Source organism: Syngnathoides biaculeatus, chromosome 12 (genome assembly GCF_019802595.1).
Source record: "Syngnathoides biaculeatus isolate LvHL_M chromosome 12, ASM1980259v1, whole genome shotgun sequence".
In the NCBI taxonomy this organism is placed as follows: Eukaryota; Metazoa; Chordata; class Actinopteri; order Syngnathiformes; family Syngnathidae; genus Syngnathoides; species Syngnathoides biaculeatus.
This window is the reverse complement of record NC_084651.1, coordinates 22,592,183-22,615,356: the sequence shown is the minus strand read 5'-3', so window position 1 is coordinate 22,615,356 and position 23,174 is coordinate 22,592,183. Positions and strand designations below refer to the sequence as shown.

The 23,174-nt window shown below is 39.8% G+C and overlaps 1 protein-coding gene and 1 long non-coding RNA gene across 7 annotated transcripts in view; one reads left to right on the top strand and one right to left on the bottom strand.

The window, feature by feature from the left end:
- Positions 1-275: 275 nt before the first annotated feature.
- LOC133510003 (cilia- and flagella-associated protein 46) overlaps positions 276-23,174 on the top strand; it is a 100,571-nt gene continuing 77,672 nt past the window's right edge. For 5 of the 6 annotated variants that reach the window (XM_061837640.1, XM_061837641.1, XM_061837639.1 and 2 more), the window contains exons 1-17: positions 276-568; positions 998-1,054; positions 1,151-1,272; positions 1,451-1,582; positions 1,790-1,854; positions 3,727-3,891; positions 4,435-4,558; positions 6,347-6,441; positions 6,774-6,899; positions 10,603-10,702; positions 10,989-11,087; positions 12,604-12,794; positions 16,779-17,004; positions 18,659-18,776; positions 19,518-19,647; positions 22,474-22,598; positions 23,030-23,145. In XM_061837640.1, coding sequence (XP_061693624.1) covers positions 1,006-1,054; positions 1,151-1,272; positions 1,451-1,582; positions 1,790-1,854; positions 3,727-3,891; positions 4,435-4,558; positions 6,347-6,441; positions 6,774-6,899; positions 10,603-10,702; positions 10,989-11,087; positions 12,604-12,794; positions 16,779-17,004; positions 18,659-18,776; positions 19,518-19,647; positions 22,474-22,598; positions 23,030-23,145 — 1,983 coding nt within the window. In that variant the 5' untranslated portion in view covers positions 276-568; positions 998-1,005. Of the gene's footprint in view, positions 569-997; positions 1,055-1,150; positions 1,273-1,450; positions 1,583-1,789; positions 1,855-3,726; positions 3,892-3,912; positions 4,047-4,434; positions 4,559-6,346; positions 6,442-6,773; positions 6,900-10,602; positions 10,703-10,988; positions 11,088-12,603; positions 12,795-16,778; positions 17,005-18,658; positions 18,777-19,517; positions 19,648-22,473; positions 22,599-23,029; positions 23,146-23,174 lie in introns of those variants that run through there. The other variant, XM_061837642.1, reaches the window with a different exon arrangement.
- Positions 3,908-9,476, bottom strand: LOC133510004 (uncharacterized). The gene is made up of 3 exons (XR_009797489.1): positions 9,295-9,476; positions 9,104-9,222; positions 3,908-4,020 (listed from the first exon to the last, which is right to left on the bottom strand). It is a non-coding gene; the product is annotated as an uncharacterized LOC133510004 (long non-coding RNA).

The following is a 23,174-nucleotide window of genomic DNA, read 5'->3' as shown; positions in this document are numbered from 1 at the left end:
ACTGACCAGGTCCTATTTTCGGCATAATTCAGAGCTAATTCCACCTTCATGCACTGCGCTAAAGTCAATGTATTCACCAAACTGATTTTTTTTTTTTAAACCTAAAGATCTTACTTTTCTTTTAGGCATGTTAAATTCCCCATTTTGACAACATAAGCCAGTAAGCACTTCCAGGTCAAATGTCCTTGAGCAACCTAATACTATAAATACTTCTTTCAAACCAGTCATCCAATAGAATTGCAAAGTAAATCAGGGTCAGAAGGATATGTATTTTTTCCCCCATTATTTTCAATTTTATTTAATAAGATCAAAACGGGAAACATCTCTTGATATCCCACAATAAAATAGCATTTGCTCATTTGTCTCCCACAAACATAGGCAGACACATAACTAGAGAGGGCTAATTGAACAACTGGGCTAAGAGAGCGATTGAGATATGTGATAGTTTTGTCTTTCTTGCGTTACCGTAGGGCAGGCTCTGTTGCTAAGCAACACTCCCAAACTTTAAACGGCACTGCAACAGCTCAGCATTGATCGACACAACTTGGGGCAAACAAAAACAAAAACGGTATACGATTTAAACTTTCCTACCTAAATTATGTCACACAGGTATTTAAAATATTTAACGTTTGACGAAGTACCTCGTTACACCCATTGTTTACGTTTTAATTACAATACTATTAGCGCCAACAGTTGTATTCTTACAGTTATCATTCTTCACTAAAATCGAATTTTTATATTTTTGAAATGTTCAAGCAAGAATAAGAATTGACCCAGCATAATCAGGTTCGGAAATCCGCTTAATCTGGCGTCTTTCAAGTTATTATTAAAGCGTGGAAAAAGTCCCAAATGGACTTTATTCCGAAGTTCACATTGTTATACTTAGTGTAGCTTCGTTTGGCTAAATGAAAGTCACTTATGATTGTTGAGAAAATAGAGTAAATACTTTTAAAGAATCAATTTATGTCTGCTGTAACAATGCATGCTTTGCAAACAGATCCAAATATGGATTTGGATGTAATCCAGTATTTGGCCAAGGCCAAAAAGAAACAAGGTTTGTGTTCCTCTATGCTTAATTACGGGTAAAAGTCATTATGGAAGGTATACTGCACAGTTTCAAATGTATTTGTTTATTTATTTTTGTATATAGACTCGGCAGCTTTGCACTCGGCCTTCAATGAATTGCAAGAGATGACAGAAGCTGAAGACTCAGGAGGAACACTTAGTGTTGACCAACATATGTACATCTCCTGTGCAGAAGTTGCTCTGGAGGTAGGCCACAAGGGTTGTGTCCTGTATAACAAAACAGAATGTATTTTAATGTCAATGCTAACTTTTATGGTTAGTTTTATGCCACTCCTGTGTCCAGGCCGAGTACATGACTGTGTGTCCAATTCAAACGACAACTGACACACATTGACTTGATCATTTTGTTATATTTGTGTTTTAGCTGGGTTGTTTAGACATAACTGCGGCCTGTCTGAAGAAGTTCTTTAATGGCAATCCTCCAGCTGATCAATATTTGTGTCGAGCCTTCCTATGTCAGAGCCAGCTGAAGTGTCCCCCGCCTACAGGGAGCATGGTGAGTACAGTAAATTAGGGACAACTTCTTGGTGAAGTTCCCACTTTTACTTACACTAGAGATAGACTCAATAGCTTTATAGTTACGATTAAATACAAGGAGCTGTCTAAGCAATCAATGTCATTTGATGAAATGTCTGTTGGCTAATTATACTATATGTTTGAAGAGAAGAGTTCTCAGTGCTGCTCTTTTGATTGTTTATTTTAGGGGGACTTTAAAGAGAACGTACAATATTTTCTGAAAGCTATTGACATTTCAAAGCGAGAGAAAAGGTTAGTAACCCTTCAAAAAATTGTTGCCATATACAGGTTATCACATCTTTACCTATATTCATGTATTTCTATCTATTCATTTTCTACACTGCTTATTGTCTCTGGGGTCGCACGTATCCTGCAGCCTATTCCAGCTCACTGCGAGCAGGAAGTGGGGTACACACTGAACTGACCACCAGCTTGTCGTGGGGCACATAAAAACAAACAACCATTTGCACACACGTTCAAACCTGGAAACATTTTAAAATCTTCAATTAACCTACTGATTATCATTTTCGGATGTGGGAGGAAACCAGAGTACCTGACAAGGGTAAAACACAAACTCATCACAGGCGAGGGCAGACTTAACCTGAGTCCTCAGAACTGTGATGCAGGTGTGCTCATTTATTGTTCTGCCTATGCATGTACATTAAGACAATATAAAATATAGCCTACCATGTGCATGTAGCAAGTTTACAATGGAGTGTTTGGTTGTTGTTAAGTCTGATTTTCCACAATATGAATGTTTGACTGGCAAATAATTAATAATTTTATAATATAAACTTAACATGATGACTTATTTACATTTGGCTCATCTATAGTGTGTTGGTTTAATTAAAAAAACTTTTTACGGGTCCTGAAGATGGCAGTAAATTCATTCCTTGGTGTTTCTGTGTAAGATGTTTGGACATCAGCAGTGCCGCTCCACTAAGAAATGCAGAAGTTGTTAAGAACAGGGTCAAATGAGCCAACACCCAATTAGTAGCTAAGGGAATATTTATGTGAAAACCAGCCTAAACGAGTACACAATATACTCTCTGGTGGATAAATTAGAAGTGCAAAAACAGTCAATTTAATATTAACACATACATTTACTTTTACACAACAAATTATTTCTCTACTGTGGCTCATTAGATAAATAGTTTAAATTTCAGTCATTTGCATGTCAGAGAACTTGGGCTTTCAGCTTCTAATTCTGTTTATAATTGTACTAAACTTGCAGGTGAATATATTTATATACTGTATATACTTTTGTAGTAGGCGGCATGGTGGAGTGACTGGTTAGAGAGTTGGCCTCACAGTTTCTATGGCTAGCAGTAGGACCCAAATGCAGGGTTGTGAGGCAGTGACATTGTTTCCAAGGGATGTTTAATTCATGCTCAGGTTAAAAACACAGGTAGCAGTTAAAAAAGGCAAAAGCAAAAAAAAAAAAACGCATGGCAAAAGGCAAAGTTTAAAAACATAAAACGAGAGTCAGATAATGGCACAGTTAAAAACATAGAACATGAAGAAAAGACCCCCACCCAAGTTAATCTCATGGTTGTCCAGGCCACCCAAAGTGAGGCGCTTGGCTGAGGAGTTCAGGAGATCTGCGAGGATGCCAAGCCATGGCATATGAACAAAAACATGACTATGGTGGCACAAGCAAACTGGAACGTGGCAACGAGGCAAATCACTCACAAGAAGACTGCCAGGAACAGCCGCTCGCAAGGCAGTGGCATGACCACGACAAACATTTCTGTGGATCCGGGTTCGAATCCTGTCCCCTGCCTGCCTGTGTGGAGTTTGCGTGTTCTCCCTGTGCCTGCGTGGGTTTTCTCCAGGCACTCTGGTTTCCTCCCACACCCCAAAAACATGTATTCATTGGAGACTGACTCTAAATTGCTCTTAGGTGGGAATGTGAGTGCAACTTGTTTGATTTCATGTGCCCTGTGATTGGCTGTCAACTACTTCAGGGTGCACCCCGCCTCATGCCCGAAGATACCTGGGATAGGCTCCAGCGCACCAGTGATTCTTGTGAGGATAAGCGCCTCAGAAAATGGATGGATGGACCCATTTATATATAGTAATTGTATTTTTTCCTTTGACTAACTTGTGTCTTGTTTCTTTCAGATCTCACTTCATTGTGTTCAATGCCTCAGTGCTGTACCTCCAGATGGTGCGCCCTCTCCTGCAGCCAGGGCGATGCTGCCACCTCATATCCTCCCTCCGGCAGGTGGTCAAAAGTCTGGAATTGGTGGGAGACAAGGACCACAGCTGGAGGGCTGAACTCATGATGCAAGTGGCACCCCTTTGCACTCTGCTGCTCATTCTGCATTCATGGCGATGGTGTACAGGACTAATTAAGCAGCATTTCATGTGATGCAACAGCTTTGTGGCTCCCCAATTAATTGGCTTGCTTCTCATCTAATAGAGGGAGGAAGTGTGCTGATGTAAGCTTTCTTGTGGTCATGAAAACACCTCAGGTTCCAAAGCTAGTTCTATTTTTTGGTGACCAGATACAATGAACAATGTGTGTACATTGTGATGTGATGTGAATTTTAAATTGATTCACTGTTTCTGACAGGATAGAGACAGTGGATGACATTTTTCTATCCCAGTACAGAGTCACAGTATACCGTGTTCCTGAATGTCATATTCATCTTAAATAAATGATGCAGAATCACAATTCAGCAGCACTCTCAACAGAAAACTGATACCAGCTGACAAATAACTTAATGTAATTTGATAATTAACATTGGATACTGTTTTGTGTTTTGGACTTAAATATATTCTGCCCTCTTTTTAAATAATATCCTTTTGTTGTCTGTTTCTGTTCAGGCATGTCATTGACTCTCTTTTGGATGCTGGGAGAACTGATGATGCTGCAAGTTATGCCAGAGTTACAGAGGAATTCATCAAAAAACACTGCCCACATCTTTATTCAAATGTTTTTCGTTTACAGGTATAGAACGCAATGTCTTTAAAATAAAAATATAAACCTGATAGCAATGTGGAATATTGTTGGAATAAAAAATAAATATAACAATAAGATTTGTTAGAGAAAATTTGTTTAAACTTCATTATCCATCCATTTTTATACTGCTTATCCTCACTAGGGTTGCAAGCGTGCTGGAGCCTCCCAACTATATTTGGGCGAGCTGCAGTTTACACCTTAAACTGGTCACCAGCCTCCTGCAGGGCACATAGAAACAAACAACCATTCACACTCATATTCACACCTTTGGGATATTTAGTCTTCAACCTACAATGCATGTATTTGGGTTGTGGGAGGAAACCAGAGTACCCCAGAGAAAACTCACATGCACGAGGAGAACATGAAGGCTGGAATTTTAAGCTTGGTCCTCAGAACTGTGAGGCAGATGTGCTGGCATTGATGAACTACTTAAGTCAAATTACTGTACTCAAAATACTGCACTTCATTAAATCTGAAATGTATGCAAACTATTGACATATACAAATACATGTAAAACAATATATTCATTACTTCCTTAGCATTGGAGGTGGAGCAGTGGAGCAACCGTGGCGTTGGCCTCACATTTCTGAGGACCGGGATTCAAATCTTAGCCCCGCCTGTGTGGAGTTTGGATGTTCTCCCCATGCTTCAGAGGGTTTTCTCCAGGGACTCCAGTTTTCTCCAACATCCCAAAAACATGCGTTGATTGGACACTTTAAATTGCCCGTAGGTGTGAATGTAAATGGTTGTTTGTTTCTATGTGCCCTGGGATTGGCTGGCAACCAGTTCAGACTATACCCTGCCCGTTGACAGCTGGGATAGGCTCCAGCACTCTTGCGGCTCAAAAAATGGATGTATGAATGGATAGTATTGCAACCCTTTGCACGTTTTTCACCTGTTTTATTTCAGTGGCCAGTCAGTGCCTTATTTCGAACAGGAATATTAAACTGACTCCACCTTTTTATTCTCCAACCAAGATTAACATTGTACCACCAAAACTATGTCCTCTCTGCAGAGGGGCTGGAATTATATTATGTAACATCTTCATCGATTGATCGTTTTCCGCTTAGCTGTTCTTTACAATTTGTTTTCCTTGTAAAATGGTAAATTACAAAATTTGAAGAGCAATCCATTTTCTGTTCCCCTTATCCTCACCAAATAATTATAATTCATCCATCCATTTTCTTTGCCGCTTATCCTCACGAGGGCACGAGCGTGCTGGAGCCTATCCCAGCTGTCAACGAGCAGGAGCCAGGGTACACCCTGAACTGATTGCCAGCCAATCGCAGGGCACATCGAGTCAAACAGCCACACTCACAATCACACCTGGGGGCAATTTAGAGTGGCCAATTAATGTTGCATGTTTTTTTGGGGATGTGGGAGGAAACGGGAGTGCCTGGAGAAAACCCACGCAGGCACGGGAGAACATGCAAACTCCACACAGGTGGGTCCGGGATTGAACCCGGACCTCAGAACTGTTAGGCCGCTTTACCAGCTGAACTACCGTGGTGCCAATTATAATTCAGAATTAAATGTATAATTTCTGTTAGAAAAGATCCTTCAGAAAGTATATGAAATGAAAGCAAAAAAAAACCCCTCCAAAACATTTTGATATTACCATTGGTGTTGATTGAGTGTAGATAACGCGTGTATGCACGCATGCATGCACATACAATACACACACTCCGATATCAGCCATGAATGTAGCGACTTCTTGCATTACAATGTACTTTAATCAAAACAGCAACTATTCTAACCACAGGCCTCTTGCCTTAGGTGTGGCATAACCTGTCAAAACGGGAGATCCTCCTTAAAAAAAGCCGTCAGTCTACTACCCTAACTGTCATTTACAAAATGCTACAATTTAAAAGGTAAGGAAATGTGGTAAACTATGTGCCAGTATTGGGAATGCATTTCTTGTTAATTGCTTTTTCTCTGCTTGTGTTTTAGAGTGTGAACTTTGCCAGTCAAAACATTGACTTCACATTATGCTAATTTGACTGATGAGATGAGATCCGAGTTTATGATATTTACAAATTATGATCTTGATGTGAAACTTTATTATGATTTGTGCAGTACAGTCCATCACAAATAAGCAATTTTATTTATTTTATTGTATTTTACTTTATTTGTTTAAAAACAAGGGAAGTGTGCCTACACTCTGCATAGATTTATGTACTCAAATACTCTCGATTGTTTTTAGGGGGTTGGGAGAAATAAGCGAGGATGAACTCGCAAAAAAGGATTTCAATGAGCTTGAGGAGATTTTTAGTCTGCTAGGGGATTCCACAAAAGTTTCTCTTCGGACACCCATCCCACCAGCTAACAGGTATTGAACCTTATGTTCCCTTATAAGTACTTATTAGTGAAAATGTTTCTGTGACATATTTACATGTACTAGCTTAATTTTTAGTTCATGTTTTCTATTAAATTCGAATAAATATATTCTATTCTATAAATGTATTCTATTAAATTCTATTGGACACAAATAAAAAAAACGTTTTTATCTTAAATGAAAGAATAATTAATAACAAAAGTGCATTCTGTACCCAAGTAAATGTGGCTCGCTATAGAATTTCACAGCCAGAATCCAACTATTTCAGTCTTGTGTTTTTCATTTAATATAATGTTGTCATGCATTCCTTGTAGTCTGGTGCCTCCTGGCCTGGCCCATTGATGACTGTCTTGCACCAGATACAGTTGAAGCCAGAGGTTTACATATACGGTGCAAAAACAGATGTTTAATTTTTTCGTCTCACTGTCTGAAGTTAAATCATGCAAAACCTCTCCTGTTTCAGGTCAGTCAGGATCCCCACCCATCACTTTTCTGTGCTCCTTCTCCTCATAAGGGTTGCGGGAGGGCTGGAGCCCATCCCAGCTATCATCGGGCAGGAGGTGGGGTACACTCTAACTGGTTGCCAGCCAATTGCAGGACACATAGAAACAAACAACCATTCACAATCACACCTAAAAGCTATTTAGAGTCTCCAATTAATGCATGGTTTTTGGATTTGGGAGGAAACCAGAGTGCCCGGAGAAAACTCACAGGCACGGGGATAACACGCAAACTCCACACAGGCAGGACCGGGATTTGAACTCTGGTCCTCAGAACTGTGAGGCTAATGGTCTAACCATTTGCTCCACCGTACCTCAGGATAACCAAATTTTTTTAATTTTGTCCAATGGCACAGTAATGACAGAGCGAATTTTACATTATTTTTATATCATTACCTTATATTATTTTCTTTCAGGTCAAAAGTTTACATACACAAAAAGTACTATGTATTTAAAGAATATGGGAATGCTTGTTCAAAATACACAAGTAGGAATATCATGGGAATGTCCAGCCATCACACCGCTGAGGAAGAAGACAAGCTCTCTGTCTGAGTGATGAATGTCTTTTGATCCGAAATGTTTGAATCAATCCCAGAACAAAAGCCAAAGACCTTGTGAAAATGCTGGATGAAGGTGTTAAGAAAGCTTCATTATCCTGCACCAACATGGCCCGAAATTAAGCCATTATTAAAAAATAAACGTAAAAAAGTTTGCAAAAAGACACCAAGACAAATATTTTAACTTGTGGGGTTGTGTCCAGTGGTCTGATGAAACTAAAGTGGAGCTGTTTGCCCATGATGACCAACATTGCATCTGGGGGCTGAGGGGGGAAGCTTGTGGACCTGAGAACACCATACCAACTGTGAAGCATGGAAGTGGCAACATCATGTTGTGAGGCTGTTTTGCTGCAGCAGGAACTGGACCTCTTCATAAAGTACTTGGCTTCATGAAGAAAGAACTTCACATGAATCTATTAAGCCAAGATTTCAAGACAGCAGTCAGGAAGCTATAGAAATTGGGGGCAAATGGGCCTTCCGAATGGTCAGTGACCCTAAGTATACTGCCAAAATGGTTAAAAAGTGGCTTGAGGATAACAAAACCAATGTATTGGAGTGGGCATCACAAAGCCCTGATCCGAATCCCATCCAGAATTTGTGGGCAGATCTGAAAAGGCATGTGAAAGCAAGGCAACAGACAAACCAGACTCTGTTACACCAGTTCTGTCAGGACGAATGGACCAGAATTGCAGGAGAGTACTGTCAGAAGCTTGTGCAATGTTACCCAAAATAGTTTGACCCGAGTCATGCAGTTCAAAAGAAATGCTAGTCAATACTAAGGAACTTTAAATAAACTTTTGATCTCGAATAAAATAAAATAACGTTATCTAAGAAATTCTCTCTCTTTCATTATTGCGGAGATTATCAAAATAATTTTGGTGATCCTGACTGACCTGAAACAGGGGAGTTGGTTACAAAGTGGTCTCTTCACTTTCGAAAAATCAAACAATTCATGTACAGCAGAGGTGCCCAGACTTTTCTACTCCAAGATCTACTTTTCAAGCAGCTAGCCTCTCGTGATCGATCGTGAGTGTGGGGTGGCATCTTTTTTTTTTTATTATTATTTTTTTTAGAATGACCAATGATGAAATAGAATGTCTAAGTCACAAAGATCTACCCACTACAAAAATGCAAAACACACCTGGGCTGTGTCACTCACGTAAGTGGATTCGTCCAACTGCAGCGAGAAACACAATCTCCGATGTCCTTCCACACATCAGCCTTGGCTTCACAGTGCCGTGTAACTGTACTCCTTTACAGCTGCAAGGATTTTATTGAAGATAATATTTACGCCTTGTTTTCGGAACAACGAGTCAGCTATGCATCTTTTACCATCTCTCAATCTTGGAACGACTTCCTGTTATGAACAATGATGTGACGAACCCGGAACGATTCTTCAGTGGTGGCTTTCGCTGTTGAACTATATTGTGTGAAAAGTGACTGCTGTCCAGCCAATTGGGATTTTAATGCGTTCACTTTACTCATTCTCAGCTTGCTTTTCGGCGAAATGTCGGTGTCGTATTTTCCATAAACAGTTTGAAAATGCCACGACACATTTGACTACACTGGTAGAAAAGGCGAACACACTTCAGAAATGACATCGTAAAAAGAAGTACGCCTCATGTATGAAAGTGATAGGTCTTTGTATGAAGTATTAAGACAATTTTACTATTCGGGCTCAAACATGAGCGTGGCACCGTATTTTTTTTCATTATGTAACAGTTTTAAGTGCAGCAAATAGCCTCTCCATATCTACTAGTGGACTGGCATCGGCCAAATACACTTTTTAGGTTGTGTGTAATTCTCTGGTTAACCTGCACTCTTGAATGTTGGAAAAATAATAGGTAATTTTATGCAACATCTCTGAAAAGCTGAAGTTGGTAATACACTATATATACTCAGTTAAATATACTTAAATACATTTTGGATAAAGTGTTTTTCTCAGGCGGAACAACTGTTAAGACTGTGTGCCTCACAGTTCTGAGGATTGGGGTTCAAATCCCAGTCTCATATTTATGGAGTTTGCTTGTTTTCCCTGTGCCTGCATGGATCTTTTTCCAGGTTCTCTGGTTTCCGCCCACATTCCAAAAACATGCATTAATTTGACCCTCTAAATTCCCCCTAGGTGTGATTGTGAGTGCAGCTGTTTGTCTTAATGTGCCCTGTGATTGGCTGGTGTACCCTGCCTCCTGCCCGTTGACAGCTGGGATAGGCTCCAGCACTCCCGTGACCCTTGTGAGGATAGGCTGCTCAAAAAATTGATAGCTATAGGTTTTTGTCAGTGTTGTCATAATGCAACAGACTAACCCTAACCCTTACCACAGATATTAATTATGAAAAGGACTATTCACAGCTTTTTTTTCTTCTTAGTCCCTTTTAAGTGAGACTTCCATTTGTTTCGGATAAAGTACAATCCTTCAGTGCCGTGTAATAATGCAATTGAAGTAAAGATTGGTCAAATAACACTTGTTCTGATGTCAGAGCTTCTCCAGCCAGAGGTGGACATAATTTGGCTCGGGCTACTGCCTCTAAATTTTATACTCATTAGTCTTTATTGTCTTCTGACTCATTTATGGATATACATTACATCACAACCCGAATTGTATATACTACAGTATTATATTTTGTCTTGGATTGCAGAGTCTCCTTCCTCCTGGAGCTGGCTTTGCTGGCCTTGCAAGGGAAGAATCACAAAGTGGCTACAAAATGCTTAAAAAAGCTAAAGTCAACAGGGGAGACTGTGAGTGGCGAATACAGTCCTAAAATCGTAAACCAGCACCAGGCATTGAAAAATAGATCGATATGTACACTGTTGTAATTCTCTTGTTCTTAGCAAAATTTTAATGGTGTACTCATTGTGTAGTGTTTTGTATGAGTGGTTGATGACAAAAAAAAAAAATAATAAACGATGCCACAAATAGCCTTCCCATACTTAATGTATAAATAGCAACTTGGGTTTAAAATGCTGTGTAACATTTGTTTTTAGTTCCATCAAACACTGACTCTTAAATTCTTCTTTCCTTTAGAGTATCGGTGAACAAATAATAATGGAGTGTATCAACTGTGAAATAAATCTCCGTAAGAAAGAGACCAAGATGAATGACTACTCCAAATCCAGTGTTGAGGTGCTTCATCATCAAACACTTCTCTGAACATATTATTAACCAATCACTAACTTTAGTAGTTTGGTCAGCAGTTCAAAGTTAATAGTTTCACTGTTTTTAGAAAAAAATACTTCACAAAAAATAGAAAAAAATAGAAAACATCAAAACATTTGAAAAAAATACTTGTTTGTACTTGAAGTAAATGTTGAAATCCCTGTTCGACTCAAGTATTATTGTTATTGTTTTAGTGTGCGTTTGGTATGCATTAAATTAACTAAATTTGTTTTACATTCAGTAGCTCGGTGGCACATCGGATTAGATTGTTGGCAGTTCTGAGAAATGGGGTGAAAATCCTTATGTGGAGTTTGCATGTTCTCCCCGTGCCTCCGTGGGTTTTCTCCGGGAAGTCTGTTTTCCTCCCACATCCCCAAAACATGCATTCATTGGACACACTAAATTGCCCTTAGATCTGACTGTGAGTGTGACTGTTAGTCTCAATGTGCCGTGCGATTGACTGGTAACCAGTTCAGGGTGTACCCCGCCTCCTGTTCGAAGATAGCACTGATAGGCTCCAGCGCTCCTGCTGCCCTTTTGAGGATAAGCGACTCAGGAAATGGATGGATGGATGGTGTAAATTCACAAAGGTTACCAACATCAGTACTCCCTGCAACCACTAGTCAGATAAACTGTTAACTGTTTCCATAACCGAGTGTGTTGGACAACAACACATTGCTTTTGTTATGAACAGATCCTAGCAATGAAAAAACCTCAATACATTTCTGAAGGGTTGCTACACTAATGAAATTTGAGCTTTTCCTCGATATTAGAGGTTCTAATTTTTCATTCAAGAAACACAAAGACCACCAGTTTCTGTCAATGCAGATCTGATTTATGAAGCTATTGCTAATTAGGTTATTACAGACCTTCTGGCTTTTGGTCATTGTATTTAGTCGCAGTATGTCGTGACTGTATTATTGACAGCTGATTTGGACGACCTTTTGTCTTTTGGTTTGGAATTCTTCATTTTTGGTGTTGGCGATATTTGTTACTGAATGTTTATTGCCTTTGCGAAAACACTTATTTTGCTCTAGATCAGATTCTCTAGATCACCCATCCATTTTCTTAGCCGCTTATCTTTACAAGGGTCGCGGGGAGTGCTGGATCCTATCCCAGCTGTCAACAGGCAGGAGGCGGGAAGTGAAGTGAAGTGATTGTCAGCCAACCGGAGGGCACATAGAGACAAACAGCCGCATTCACGATCACACCAATTTAGAGTCTACAATTAATGTTGCATGTTTTTGGGATGTGGGAGGAAACCGGAGTTCCTGGAGAAAACCCCCACAGGCACGGGGAGAACATGCAAACTCCACACAGGGAGGGCTGGGATTGAACTCAGGTCCTCAGAACTGTGAGGCCAACGCTTTCCAGCTGCGCCACCGTGGCGCCTACTTAGATCATATCCCTTTTTTTTTTTTTAGCACAGTCAGTGATGGGTTGTCTGTTGTCATTGCTTCAGAAGATTTTATTTTTCCCCTAGGCCCGTCTAAAAGCGATTGCAAAGCTAAATCAGTGTCTGCAGGCTGCTGTTAGAGAAGGGGACCCTCAAGCCGTGCAGGCGGTGTGTGCGACCCAGTGGAGCTTCTGTCTTCCACTGCTGCAGCATAATCTCCGCAGACATGTTAAGACGTCACTGTCACGGGTAGCCCAAGCACTGGAGGACATGCAATGGTAATTAATTTCATTGATTTTATTCATTAATACAATGAAAAAATGATTGTAGCCTTTAGTCTGTTGTCCCATAAACTTTTTTTTTTTTTTGGTCATTATAATGGTAAGATAGAAAGCTCTCACTGAAAATGTAATGAACCAATTTATGGAGATAGCTAACGGCAATTATCTGATTACAAGAAATAATAATTATCACTCCTTACAAAGTGTCTGTCTGTCTTTCTTTCTGGGTATTTATCACTGTAGCTATGCATCGATGTGTGTGGGAAACAAATTAGTACACCAATACTCGTGGGATATGGTATGTAATTTTGAGTCTTTTTTTTGGTGATAGGACTTGACATGATATCTGAAATAAATAACGGTCCTCTGGATTTACTTTGCAATTCACAATGTTATCTTTATTCACAGTACAGTATTATTAATTGCTTTGTGCAAACCCAATTCCGATGACGTCAAGTGACATTGTGTTAAACTTGCCAAGATGGCGGCGTAGATGGTCACGATGGTCCTTATTAGTGCTTCTATTGGAGTTTTGTATTTTTTGGGGGGCTCTTCGCTCATGTACACCTCGCCACCACACTGCTACACCCAGCAGGAACTTTTCGACTTAGGATACCGACACGAAATATCAGTTTCAAGTGACTTTCACCATAACCACAACATTCCAGAAGAGGTGGCGAGGCTGCCGGGCTCCCTGTGGATTGTTGTCAGGCAAACGAAGTGGCAGAGGCGGAGAAGGGAAAGGAAGCAGAAGTGGGGCTATCAGTCTGACTGTTTGCTCAGGCTAGAAAACAACAGAGACAGACCACCTCGTTCAAGCCTGTACCTCATCAACGCCAGATCTATCATCAACTAAATGGAGGAGCTGGAATTACAATGTCCAGATGATCACTGTGTTTGTGATTGCTGTGTCCTCATTAAAATAGAGATCTGGATTCACCTGAACCGTCCAGATCTTAACATGTAGCTAGCAGGCTGCACTGGTGGGATTGGACTGGAAACTCCAGCAAAAGCAGAGGTGGGTAGCTCTATGCGTGGGTGCATGATGACTAGTGCAACAAGTGTAGTTTTTGAGAGACACTGTTCACCTGCATTGAGTACATGTCCAATAAATGTGAGGCCTTTCATGTCCGAAGGGAGTTAACTGTAGCCACGACTGCAGCTGTTTTTATCCCACTGCTGCAGTTCACATACCGGGCAAATAGATCAACAGAGGACAGCATCGCCATAGCTCTGTAAGCTGTGTTTAGTCATCTGTAACAATCACAGAGTTACGCTAGGATGCTCTTTGTTAATGATAGCTCGGCCTTTAATGCAATCATTATGGACATTCTGATGATTAAACTCCGGACATCCAGGGCATCTCTCATCTCACATGCACCTGGATCAAGGACATTTTGACCAACAGACACCAGACTGTAAGAATCATCTCACACATTTCCTCCACGCGCACACCGAGCACTGGCTCACCACAGGGCTGAGTGCTGAGCCCCCTTCTGCACTGTTTCTGCACCTAGGACTGCAGCCCAGTTAATAAGTTTGTCATTGTCATTGTCAAATTCACTGACGACACAACAGTGGTTGAGCTGATCTCAAAGGGAGAGAAGGCATCCAACAAAGAGTAGGTCCAGAAGCTGACAACCTGGTGTGCTGACAACAATATGGCACTGAACACAATAAAATCAAAGGAGGTTATTGTCGAGTTCAGGAGGAACAGAACTGAACCAGCTCTGCTCTTCATCAATGGCAGGTGTGTCGAGAGAGTCCGCACATTCAGGTTTCTGGGCGTCCTGATTTCTGAGGACCTCTTCTGGACAGACAACATCTCAGAGATCATCAAGAAGGTTCAACAACTTCTCAATTCTCAAGTTCACCCACTTAGAAAACATGGAGGGGTCTGAAATGTTCATTGTAAGTGCATGTCCACTGTGAGGGAGATAATCTAAAAAGAAAAATCCAGAAATCACAATGTATGATTTTTTTAAGGATTTTTTGTGTGATGCAGCTGCAAACAAGTATTTCAATACGTGACAAAAACAATGCTAATATTTGGTACAGTAGCCTTTGTTTGCAATTACAGAGATCAAATGTTGTCTCTAGTTGTTCACCAGGTTTTCACACACTGCAGGAGGGATTTTGGCCCACTCCTCCATACAGATCTTCTCTTGATCAGACAGGTTTCTGGTTCTGTCACTGAGAAACACAGAGTTTCAGCTCCCTCCAAAGATTTTCTATTGGGTTTAGGTCTGGAGACTGGATAGGCCATGCGAGAATCTTGATATGCTTCTTACGGAGCCACTCCTTGGTTTTTCTGGATGTGTGCTTCGGGTCATTGTCATGTTGAAAGACCCAGCCATGACCCATGTTCAATGCTCTGACTGAAGGAACGAGGTTGTGCCCCAAAATCTCACAATACGTGGCCGCGGTCATCCTCTCCTTAATACAGTGCAGTGCGTCACCTTTCCCATGTGCATAAAAATACCCCAAAGCATGATGCTACCACCCCCATGTTTCACAGTAGGGATGGTGTTCTTGGGATGGAACTCATCATTCGTCTTCCTCCAAACATGGCTGGTGGAATTATAACCAAAAAGTTCCATTTTCGTCTCATCTGAAGACAAATCTTTCTCCCATGACTCCTACCTCCTGGTAGCCCGCGAGGACCATATAAGGCGCCCGCGTGGTATGTTCTAAAAATACCATAGGCCGCAAATTTATAATATTTATATACATATTTATATTTATTTATTTATAATATAATATTTGTGCTTTAAATTCTGAATCTGACTTGCTTACTTGCTTGCTTGCTTTTAAAATACCTGTAATGTCATTTACTACAATAAATTAAAACAAAAATATTTTATGTACGTGTAATGAACTGAGTCTGAAATTTGCCGCAAACAGGTCACGTAGCCCTTCATACGATCAGTGCTCATCAAGTAGCCCTCACACTCAAAAAGGTTGCTGAGCCCTGCTCTACACCATCGGTGACATTAACGAGTATTTCCTAAAAAAACAAAGTTTGTGTTTGAACTTTAAAGGTCTGTTGTGTATTCAATTAAATATAGGTTGAACATGATTTGCTTAGGGCGGCACAGTGGACCAGCTGTAAAGTGCTGGCCTCATAGTTAGACCCTGGCCCCACCTGTGTGGAGTTTGCATGTTCTTCCCATGCCTGTGTGGGTGTTCTCTGGCCATTCCGGTTTCCTCCCACATCCCAAAAACATGCAACATCAATTGGACACTCTAAATTGCCCCTAGTTGTGATTGTGAGTGCGGCTATTTGTCTCGTTGTGCCGTGCGATTGGCTGGCAAACAGTTCAGGGTGTACCCTGCCTCCTGTCCGTTGACAGCTGGGATAGGCTCCAGCACTCCTGTGACCCTCATGAGGATAAGGGGCTAAGAAAACGGATGGATTGATGATTTGCATATCTTTGTATTCTGTTTTGTATTAACACAATTTCCCAACTTGATTCTAATTGGATTTGTGTACGTATACCTGGTCAACTAGTTAGCACATCTGCTTCATTGTTTTGAGGACCGGGGACTATAAAAATAACACAATAACATTAGTGTAAGATGGCCACTCCAGGTCTGGATGCTGTTTACTTATAAAGGAGGCTCCACTTTGCCGAAGTGACTGTATTTCCTTCCGACTTCTCTTAAGTAATGTTAATTCAAGCAGAGATGTAAATACACATTAGAACATTAACTGTAAGGCTGGTTTAAATAACAGATTGATCAATCAGTCAATCCGTCAATCATTCAGTAAGTCATAGTATTTGATGGTTGTATAGTAACAAAAGTATACCATTACTTGAGTGTACTTGATTGTTTTTTTTTTATAGTATAATATAAGTATTGTATAAATAAGAACCGGTAAGGAAAGTAAAAATATACCTGGTTTGTTTGTCCAGAATGGTGAATGATGGTATATATAATAATAATAATTATTATTATAATAAGAATTCCTCTTTCCAGCATGCTGTTCCCAGTTCGATGTCTGGTCCATGCAGAGCTTGCGGTGACTGAAGAGGAGGATGGACTCCTTGAAGCCTCAATGAGTCACCTCCAGAAAGCCATGCTGCTGGATAATGGCACACAAAAAGAAAGACTGTCATCAGCTTTCCACCTCCTGCAGCTCAGAAGAAACCTTTATCAATCACCCTCACGGACTGAGGATAAAGCTGCGATGCTTATGCAGCAGGTTTGCAGGACTTTGTGTCCCATATTTTAACTTTTTAATACTTCTGGGTGCTACACAAAGCAGTGTGTATGAGGGAAAGGATACTACCCCACATTTAATAGGATGGAATACAAGAGAATATAAAAAAAATTATACATTGACCTGTAAATCTGACTTTATTCAGACAATTTAATTTATGTTGTTCAGAGTGAAATAGTTTTAAAGTAGAGAGGAATCCCTTATATTTTATTTTTTATTTTATTTAAATTATAACTACAATTCAGTCAGTAGTCAGGTTCACAGTAACCCTGCTCACGGGTTCAGTTACAGTTGAAGCCATAAGTTTACATTCACTGTGCAAAAACACATTTTATTTTTTTCTCACTGAAGTCAAATCAGACTAAACATTTCCTGTCCAGTCAATAAATTTTGCTAAAATGTCACAATAACGAGAGAGATAATTTCTTAGAGAATATAATATTGTTGTCATCTAGGTCAAAAGTTTACACACACAAAATACCACATTATATTTTTAAAGAATACAGGGAGGTCCAGATGATGAGGTCATGGCTCCTTCACTCCTGACAACATTTAACTGACAACATGTAATTTAATTGATGTTACACTTGGCGATACATTTAAGGCCACACCTCACACACACTGCATACTTGTTTGAAATCATGGGAAAATAAAAAGAAATCGGCCTGAAAATTTCAGAATGAATCACTTGGAGACCTGAGAACACCACCTGTGAAGCACGGAGGTCGCAGCATCATATTGTGGGGTGGATTTTGTGCAGCAGGAACTGGGGCTCTTCATAAAGTGGCATCATGTGGAAAGAACATTACATGAATATATTAAGGCAAAATTTCAAGTCATCAGCCAGAAAACTAAAACGTGGGTGCAATTGGTTCTTCCAAATGGACAATGACCCTGAGCATACTGTCAAATTCCAGCTGAGTACTGTCACAAGCTTGTGAAATGTTACCCAAAACGTTTGACCCTAGTCATGCAGTTTCAAGGAGTTGCTACTCGAAAGTAAGAAAATATATGTAAACTTTTAGGCTCAAAGAAAATATTAAATTCTCTTTGCAATTTCTCTCTTACTACCGTGGCTTTTAACAAAATTAAATAATTTTGCGGATCCTGACTGGAGGAGGACAGGAGAATTTTTGTCTGATTTGACTTCAGACAGTGAGACAAAAAAAATCAAATGTGTTTTTTCGCACAGTGTATGTAAACTTCTGGCTTCAAGTGTAAATATAGCTCAATGGTACTTCATGTGGTCTGATCAGGTCTGGTTTCAAATTTTATTGACTATGCTTGTGTGGTTTCAAACCAAGTTCATATGTCTTGAAAGCACAAACTCACACAACGGCTAATTTTAACCATACCAGTTCGTACAATATACTTAAAAATTATTGAATATTTATTTCCTATTCATAAGTATACAAATTGAGACTGAATGAAGGATTTAATGAATGGACTCAACATTGGAGACATTGAGCAGTATTTTAGGGTTATGATTTATTGTGTCTTGGTGGCAAAATATTTTGATTTTAACTGTGGCCAAATATCTCGCAACCCTAGTGAGGATAAGCGGCTAAGAAAATGGATGGATGGATGTGGCCAAATACTTTTGTCTATATAGTGTAAACTCTCATTTTTCATTCAGGTCAAGGACAGGCAGCCTCAACAGAATACAGATTGCCGTCCCTTACTGCTTACTGTGGGTCAGCTATTGGCACCTGCTGATTTCCAGATGGTCCTGAATGCAGACAACATCTCGAAAAGTACAAATTCCTCTTCCTCATATTCAGTTTTCATTCACAGTAGTTGGCTCTCAACACACCTCACACATCTTTTTCTCAAAACTTAAAAAGAAAACCTTTCACAAACATACTCGGGCCCAATATTTTGCATGCACTTGTGTCAAAATGGCACGCGATTGTCACATTCCTCTTTTACAATGAGGAAATGGATTTCCTTTTTGAAGAGCATTATAGGCGAGCATAAAAATATACATTAACATTGTTTCACATTTACTATGTTATCATTGTATTCAAAAAGACATTCCAGTGAGGGAGATTACTTTAAAAGTAATGTGGTTAATAACGAACATAGGTAAAAAATACAGTGAAGAATTAGCAACAGCACTCTTTGAAACACTGCATTTACCAAGCGTTCTTCATAATTGATTTACTATATATGAAATGCCCCGAGTGCTGCTCAATTCATGGCCTGTCTAAATGAGATCGAAACAAGAAACTTGAATGCGTGTCTTTCACGTCACGTTTGAAGTTCTTTTTAACATGACTGGAGCTTTGATACACACATTTCCTCCTACTGAATTGTATATTTTTGCTTTGCATAAACATGTACATTTGGTCAATTTTAGATAAAGTATAGTCAGTCACTTACACTAAGTCTAAGAAAGCACAAATGTTATTTTGTGCTTTCATGACCTCTACAGAACCTTCCTCATGAAATGTGAAATTACAACTTTGCAACATAATTGACTTTTGTTTGACTAGTCACCAAAGTCAGTGTTGGATGTGGCCCAATAGCTCAGCTTTCTGCTGAAGCTCACAATTACTATGCAGCTGTACAGAAGTTGGATGGCTACCTGGATCGACAAGGAGAAAATGCAGACAACACAGAGAGGTATAAGTGAGTGATGGGAATCTTCTTTCCATCGTATAACTCTCATCGTACTATATGTACAAACAATGACAACAAAGGCGCATGTGTCTTCCTGTATAAGTCCTACTTGTATGATCATTATATTTGTCAAGCTGCTCAGATTATTGCTTTTTTTAAGTGTCTTTTATTATCTGGGTAACTACTTAAGACCAATGCATCTTGGCATGATGGTATAGTGGTGAGCACAGTTCTGAGTAATGGGTTCAAATTCGGCTCATGTGGAGTTGGCATGTTCTCTCCGTGCTTGTGTGGGTTTTCTCTGGATCCTCCTTTCATATTTCCAAATCGTGCATGTTAGGTTAATCGAAGAGTCGACGTTTTCCTGATGTATGGATTCTGTGTGTGTATGAGAGGTTGTTTCTACAGTGAAAAAAATAAGTATTTGAACACCCTGCTATATTGCAAGTTCTCCCACTTAGAAATCATGGAGAGGTCTGAAATTTTCATCGTAGGTGCATGTTCATGTGAGAGAGATAATCAAAAAAGAAAAATCCAGAAATCACAATGTAAGATTTTTCAATGATTTATTTGCGTGATACAGCTGCAAATATGTATTTGAACACCTTTCTACCAGCGAGAATTCTGACCCTCAAAGACCTGTTAGTCCACCTTTAAAAGTCCACCTTCACTCCATGAATTATCCTGAATCAGATGCACCTGTGTGAGGTCCTTAGTTGCATAAAGACACCTGTTTACCCCCATATAATCAGTAAGACTCAAACTTGTAACATGGCCAAGACCAAAGAGCTGTCCAAAGACACGAGAGACAAAACTGTACAACTCCACACGACTGGAAAGGGCTACGGAGAAATTGCCAAGCAGCTTGGTGAAAAAAGGTCCACTGTTGGAGCAATCATTAGAAAATGGAAGAAGCTAAACATGACGGTCAATCTCAATCGGAGTGGAGCCCCATGCGAGATATCACCTCGTGGGGTCTCACTGATCCTTAGAAAGGTGAGGAATCAGCCCAGGACTACACGTCAGGACTTGGTCAATGACCTGAAAAGAGCTGGGATCACGGTTTCCAAGGTGAGTGTTGGCAATACACTAAGATGTCATAGTTTGAAATCATGCATGGCACGGAAGCTTCCCCTGCTTAAACCAGCACATGTCAAGGCCCATCTTGAGTTTGCCAATGACCATTTGGATGATACAGTAGAGTCAAGGGAGAAAGTTTTGTGGTCAGATGAGACCAAAATAGAACTTTTTGTTCATAATTCCACTAAACATGTTTGGAGGAAGACGAATGATGAGTTCCATCCCATGAACAGTATCTCTACTGTGAAGCATGGAGATGGTAACATCATGCATCGGGGGTGTTTTTCTACACATGGGACGTGACAACTGCACTGTATTAAGGAGAGGATGACCGCGGCCATCTTCTGTGAGATTTGGTTCTTTCAACATGACAGTGACCCGAAGCACACAGCCAGAAAAAACAAGGAGTGGCTCCGTAAGAAGCATATCAAGGTTGTGGTGAAGCCTAGCCAGTCTCCAGACCTAAACGAAATAGAAAATATTTGGAGGGAGCTGAAACTGCGTGTTTCTCAGTGACAGCCCAGAAACCTGTCTGATCTAGAGAAGATCTGTGTGAATGAGTGGGTCAAAATCCCTCCTGCAGTGTGTGCAAATGTGGTGAAGTGTGAAATGTTTGACCTCTGTAATTGCAAACAAAGGCTATTGTTCCAAATATTAACACTAGTTTTCTCAGGTGTTCAAATACTTATTTACAGCTGCATCACACAAATAAATCGTTAAAAAATCATACATTTTGATTTCTGGATTTTTCTTTTAGATTATCTCACAGTGCACATGCACCTACGATGAAAATTTCAGACCCTTCCATGTTTTCTAAGTGGGAGAACTTGCTATATAGCAGGGTGTTCAACTACTTATTTTCTTCACTGTATGTGCACTGCGATTGGATGGTAGTGTTGGGAAGATTACTTTGGAAATGTAGTTGGTTACAATTACATGTTACCTTGCTAAAAATATTATCTGCAGTGGTTATCATCTATTTACTTTTACGTTTAAGCAACATTTGAGCTCATCAGATCAACCAGTGCCGTACTTGTCACTGGTCTTTTGTTGTTTTTCTCGTTGAGGTGCTGCAGGTCGTGGCCCTAGTTGTGGTCACGATGGAAGCGCGACAAGACAAGAACTTATCCTCTGGTAGATTTTGTATTAATTAGGAAATGTCCCTACAATTTTCTAATTAGTTTATGGATGGCAAGGTTTATGTCAAAACACAGAATGAACTAAATTGAAATGGCCAATAAATTAAAAAATGTAAAAATACTAATTATTGCCAGCCAATTGCAGGGCACATATTAACCAGCATCCTTTCCCACTCACAATCACACTGAGGGGCAATTTAGAGTCTCCAATGAATGCATGTTTTTAGGATGTTTGACAAAACCGAAGTGCCCGGAGAAAACCCACGCAGGCACGGGGAGACAATGCAAATTCCACACAGGCGGGGCCTGGATCTGAACCCCGTTCCTTAGAACTGTGGGTCAAGGCTCTAACCATTTGCTCCACTATGCCGCCGTCAGCTAAGATCATTGTAGTAAAAAAAAAAAAAAAAAAAGTGGGAAGATTAGAATGAGTGGTTCACTTTACAAGCACCAAACCATCGACTCTCAAGTAATTTGACCTTAATTAATTGTACACTTGCTTCCCTAATTGCAAATGGACAAAATCTAATGGACCTGTTAAATGTGCAAACAGCCATATTTATTCTAATTCATAATCTACAATGCGGTTTGTTTAACTTCTCTCATCTAGGTTGAGGTTGTGGGCTACACTTGCAAAGACAGCAAGAAAACAAGAAGTCTGGGATGTATGCAGAGTGGCTTGTCGATTCTGTTTACTCTATGATGAAGCGAAATCCAAGATGTCCAAGTGTCACAGTAAGATGCTTAATGAAAAGGGCATTCTAAGACAGGAAGTATAGACCAGAAAACAACATATTTATATAAGAACAAAGCAATTGCATATCTATTTTTTTTACAGTGGAACTACTCAGTTATTGTTTCTATTAGGGACCTCTGCCAATATTTATAATGTAATGAATTATTCCATTAATATAATCATTACATTAAATGAAAACCCTCACCTTAATGACATTACACCCCCCCAAAAAAATACCATGCTCTTTTATAATTGGTGAATTAAATATTATTAATAATACAAGAATTAATAAATTAAAAGAGCTGGATTGTTATTATATAGTCTATGTCATATTTTGGGTGTTCCCAGGATTTTATGCCTTTTATAAATTATTTTAGTACCATGCGCAGGAAACAAGGTTAACTGATATACTGTCTAATTTGATATGCAGAATCAAAATGTTCAGAGGAAGAAAGCTCTACCGAAAACCTTAGCAGCTATGAAGAAAACCAACCCTGTCCCAAGAAGTTGCGCCTTTTAGCTGAAATATGCTTTATCACCGCTGAGGTAGGCAAGCCTTTCAGAAAATGGATAGA